The 5,101-nt window shown below is 39.0% G+C and overlaps 1 protein-coding gene across 1 annotated transcript; it reads left to right on the top strand.

The window, feature by feature from the left end:
- The first annotated feature begins 1,943 nt into the window (after nucleotides 1-1,943).
- Nucleotides 1,944-3,912, top strand: LOC100355674 (olfactory receptor 10G9-like). The gene has a single exon (XM_008267157.3). The coding sequence runs from the start codon at nucleotides 2,084-2,086 to the stop codon at nucleotides 3,218-3,220; it is 1,137 nt and encodes a 378-aa protein (XP_008265379.3). The 5' UTR covers nucleotides 1,944-2,083; the 3' UTR covers nucleotides 3,221-3,912.
- Nucleotides 3,913-5,101: the final 1,189 nt, after the last annotated feature.

The raw sequence follows: 5,101 nt of genomic DNA, 5'->3' as shown, positions 1-5,101 counted from the left end.
GTTAGATAGAAGTTTAAGCATCTATTTGATAAGGAAATTTTGAAGTATATTAACCAGAGCTCAGTTGAAAATGTTTTATTAGATAATCTTTCTAGATAGCATTGTGATCTTACATTGAATAATTATGTATAACCAATACCAGAAATAGATTAATGTGGTAGGTTAATTGCCAGAAATGTTGATTTAGGGGGCTTCAGCTCTTCAAAATCCCAAGTTATGTTCTCCATACACAGGTGACACAAAAGCTTCTATTAGCTACAACTATTTTCTTTCTCCAAAACTAATGATGATTTGGGTTTCTGCTGCCTTAGACTAGTTTTTTTTCCGTAATTTTAAAATGCCTTTTCCTGATAGCTAAGACATATATTAATTCTGAAAGAATCGTACACCACATCTCTTTAACTGTATGAATTCAAGGTAAAGAACATTCAGATAAAATGTAAATATGTTTTAAATTAAGAGGCTAGAAATTCTGAGAAAAGGAAATCTCTGAACCAGATACAGTGAGGTTGCATCCATTGTTGGCTAGGAATTTGCCCACAGGACAAGTCTGCCAAACCACAGAGGGACAAAGTTTAATGAGTATGACGATTACCTAGAAGAAATGATACACATTATCCCTGGAGCACCGAAGACCCAGGGCTCCTTTTGCTGACTTAGCACAATTACTAGAAAGTTAAAGATTCATCAAGGGCCCTGTGAACTCATAAGAGAATTGTCTCCTCTGGGATGGACATCTATTTTTTTCTACTTTTAGACTCAGAAAATAAATCAGAAAAAAAATCATTCTTCACACAAAGAATTTTGAAACCCAGCAAGCCATAGTTACTTATTTTGGAAATTAATTTTGAGCTAAATAATACAGCTTGTAGAATGATGACCTAGAAAATAAAGAAACAACTTTCACAGCTGCATTTGCATAAACTTTAGAATATTTAAGACAATGTTGAAACACTAACCTCTTCCTGAGGACCCTGAGTAGCAAAACAAATTAAAGCTCTATTTGAAGAGTTTGTTTCTACAGAGTTTTCTTCTTGATTTCTTCTTTGAACCAAAACGAATTGCACTATTCATTATAGACATAGCGTTTTGTCGAAAACCTAGTTGTAAAATTGGTAAGTAGCAAAAATTTGTAAAACCTCAGCAACATGTTGAACATGTTGGGGGAATCACAATGTGTTTGCATTTATTATGTGTTTCCTCATTCTTCTTCATATTTGACTAAGATTGCCTTAGTCATGACATATGGATTCAACTTTGCATAGTTTTGTAAAGGTCTCAAACTTCTATAAAATCATAAATTAATATAATGATTTCTCTGGAAGCCTTAGCATTACAACTTTCAGTTGCAACTCAGTTCCAGTTCAGCTTAACAGTGGAAAAGTCTGCTCTATCAGAGATCCAGAAGTGAAGATGTGCTGCAGCTGTGACTGTAAACATTGCATCTTTGCTTAGTCCTCTTTACTAAACAGGCAGATTTAATCCTCCTTGGCATATCTGAGATGATCGTATTTAGATGGTTTAAAATCATAGAATAAATAATAAAAATTAATAAATATAAATGGGTATAGGTTAAGAGGAAGGGAACAGTAATCTGACCATTCATGCATTCATTGCGGCTCAGATTTTGATATGACTAGGAAGGTATGGTATAGGGTACGGCAAAGAATGGGAGACAGACCGTGAAAGGGGATAGCCTGATGCAGTGATCATGCCTTGATGCTTGTGCTACTGATCAGTGGACTTCGGAAATGCACTTTTCTCTCAGCTTTCCATTATGAAAATGAATTGTTTTAGAAACTTGCATTTGTAACAAAAAGTCTCTGATGATCAAAGACACTGAGTCTGCCTCCTCAGAAGTGTGTGTGTGTGTGTGTGTGTGTGTCCGTGTGGGGGGGGGGGAGGGAGAATATATGTATGGAAAACAGAAAGCAGTACTGGAATAAAGGCTTATCACTGTGAGAAGTATACCAATACTATATGTTTGATAAAGCACACGTATATTTAAAAATTCTACAGAAAACAGAATTTAGAATTGTTTTCAAAATTTGGGTGTTATTATGTAAAGTCACTCCTTTTTCCTATGGTACTTGAAGAAGGAGTGATGATTCCTCTGTGTAACCTCACTTGGCAGGGAAGGAGCTATGTAAAGGATATTAAAAATGGCATCCTTGTGTTCTCTACCAGAGTAAACCTAGTGGTCACAGTTCATATGAAATATGACCTCAGTAAATGCCAGCTTTGTCTCCCTTCCTGTGAGGACAGAGTCCCACATATGACAGCAATGAGGAACGTGAGCCTTGTGACAACGTTCTTCCTCACGGGCCTTCCCCACACACCAGCCCTGGGCTCCACACTCTTTGGCGTCTTCCTGGTGGTCTATGTCCTCACCGTGCTGGGGAACCTCCTCATCCTGCTGGTGATCAGCATGGACTCTCGCCTCCACACCCCCATGTACTGCTTCCTCACCAACCTGTCCTTCATCGACGTGTGGTTCTCCACTGTCACGGTGCCCAAAATGCTGATGGCCTTGGTGTCCCCAGACGGCGGGGCCCTCTCCTTCCACAGCTGTGTGACGCAGCTCTGTTCCTTCCACTTCCTGGGGAGCACCGAGTGTTTCCTCTACACAGTCATGTCCTATGACCGCTACCTGGCCATCAGTTACCCGCTCAGGTACACCAGCATGATGAGTGGCAGGACGTGCGCCCTGCTGGCCGCTGGCACCTGGCTCAGTGGCTCCCTGCACTCTGCTGTCCAGACCACCTTGACATTCCGCTTGCCCTACTGTGGGCCCAACCAGATCCAGCATTACTTCTGTGATGCACCACCCATCCTCAAGCTGGCCTGTGCAGACACTTCAGCCAATGAGATGGTCATCTTTGTCACCATTGGGGTGGTGGCCTCAGGCTGCTTTCTCCTGATAGTGCTGTCCTACGTGTCCATCGTCTGCTCCATCCTGAAGATCCGCACCTCAGAGGGGAGGCACCGAGCCTTTCAGACCTGTGCCTCCCACTGCATCGTGGTCCTGTGTTTCTTTGTTCCTTGTGTTTTCATTTACCTGAGGCCAGGCTCCAAGGATGTCATGGATGGGGTTGTGGCTGTTTTCTACACTGTGCTGACCCCACTGCTCAACCCAGCTGTGTACACCCTGAGGAACAGGGAGGTGCAGAAAGCTCTCCTGAAGCTGACAAGTGGTTCACTATTTACTCAGGGTGCATAATCACGGGAGGACACACACATGCACACACACACAGACGTACACACACACATATATATATTTCTTTTTATTTATAGTTAAATTAAAATATATAAGAATTGGGAGTATATTTCAATCATCCTCTCAATTTTTAATGGAAGTTAATGAATATTTGTTATTTACTGTAAATGTTTGTAAGAATACCAGTTAAAGCACACCTAATGAGTAAAATATTAGTGCAAGAATAATCACCAATTATGTTTTTATTTTGTATTTTTTAATTTGTTATTTATAAAATGGAAACAAACTTCATGTATTTCATGTACATAGTTTTGAGAGCATAATGATATGTCTCATACTACTCTTCTTCCCTCCTTCACTCCAACCCTCCCTTTTTCTTCTCTTATTTTTCTTTTAATTTTTACATTGACATACTTTTTAATTTTCTCCATAATTATGAGCCTAACCCTCTAGTAAATATGGAATTCACCACGTAGTAAGGAGAAAACCTACTGTTCGTTAAAAGTGTTTGCATGTTCCATTAAGGCAAACTCATTCTCTGGTAAGGAAACAACGTGGCATCACCAGGGCTCACCGTGCTGAGCATAATGTATGCTGGAGATGTCCACCTCAGTTTTCACTTGGAAATATGCTGGAAGATTATAAATGCTATAAAATGTGTAATATGCCAAACCATACTGAAAGTAAGTTCAATTTTTAATGATGCTATACAAGATAAAAATCAGTGTTTTCATTTAATTGAAAACATTACTGAAATAATATAGAATTACATGAATTTGTAAGAAGTAGTGCGCAGACAGAATCCTGGCTTATTTTCTCAGTTTGCCCTAATGATAACAATTTGCAAAAGTGCAAAGAAATATCAAAATTAATATAACCCACAGATATTATTTTGATTGCCCTGGTTTACTTGTATTTGTGTGTGTGTGTGTGTGTGGATAAGTACTCCACATTTTTAACACAACTGTAGGTTTACGTACCCAGCATCAGATCAAGATATTGAGAAGTTACAGGAATATAAGACTCTCTTGTGTGATACTCTTTGATGCTAACATTGACCACTTCACAAAGCTGTCAAATACTAGTATTTTACTGGTTTGAGTGTTATACAGTCCAAATTTGTGTTGTTTGTGTCTTATGTATTTAAGAGGCAAGGAGGGAGGGAGAGATTGAAAGAGAATGAGAGAGAGGAGAAAATGAAAGAGATTTTATCTACAGGTTCATTTCCAATCGTCCACAATGGCTGAGGCTGAACCGGATCAAAACTGAAATCAAGGAATGCAATCGTGGCCTACATGTGTGTGAAAGATATCCAACCACTAAGACATTACCTGTCGTCTCCTGTTCACGATGAAAACCAGAATCAGGAGCCAGACTGGAGCAGGAACTGTGGCTCTCTCACATGGGCCATTTCAACCAGCCTCCATCTCAACTATGTCAAATGCTTGTCCGAGATTTTATGGGGATTTTTATGTTTTATTTCCTCGTATTTTAGAAAGGAGAGGATTTTCCTTCCTGAATCCATCTGTTTATCCACTCAAAAACTAAAAAATGCTTTGAATGTCTCCTGTGTACTACTCACTATGAGTATAAATAATAAACAGACCTTGCTCTTCTTTCTAAAGCTTGCAGTCACAATATATAAGAAGCACAGGGTTTATATGAAGATGAGTCCTAAAAATTAGACAAATCATGAAATACTTAATGGGAAAAGTGATTCTTAATCTTACAAATGTGGGTAAGTTACTGAAACACAAATCAGTAATCGAGTAACAGTTATATTTGGAGACACACCTGGTATCAACATACAAACCAGATTGAAGAAAAATAAGCTTTAGGGCTGTGAGATAAACTAAAGAGCTTTTCGATTGCATATTAGGAAGA

Source organism: Oryctolagus cuniculus, chromosome 1 (genome assembly GCF_964237555.1).
Source record: "Oryctolagus cuniculus chromosome 1, mOryCun1.1, whole genome shotgun sequence".
Taxonomy (NCBI): domain Eukaryota; kingdom Metazoa; phylum Chordata; class Mammalia; order Lagomorpha; family Leporidae; genus Oryctolagus; species Oryctolagus cuniculus.
Note: the sequence above shows the minus strand (reverse complement) of the source record. Positions and strands in the feature narration are given on the sequence as shown.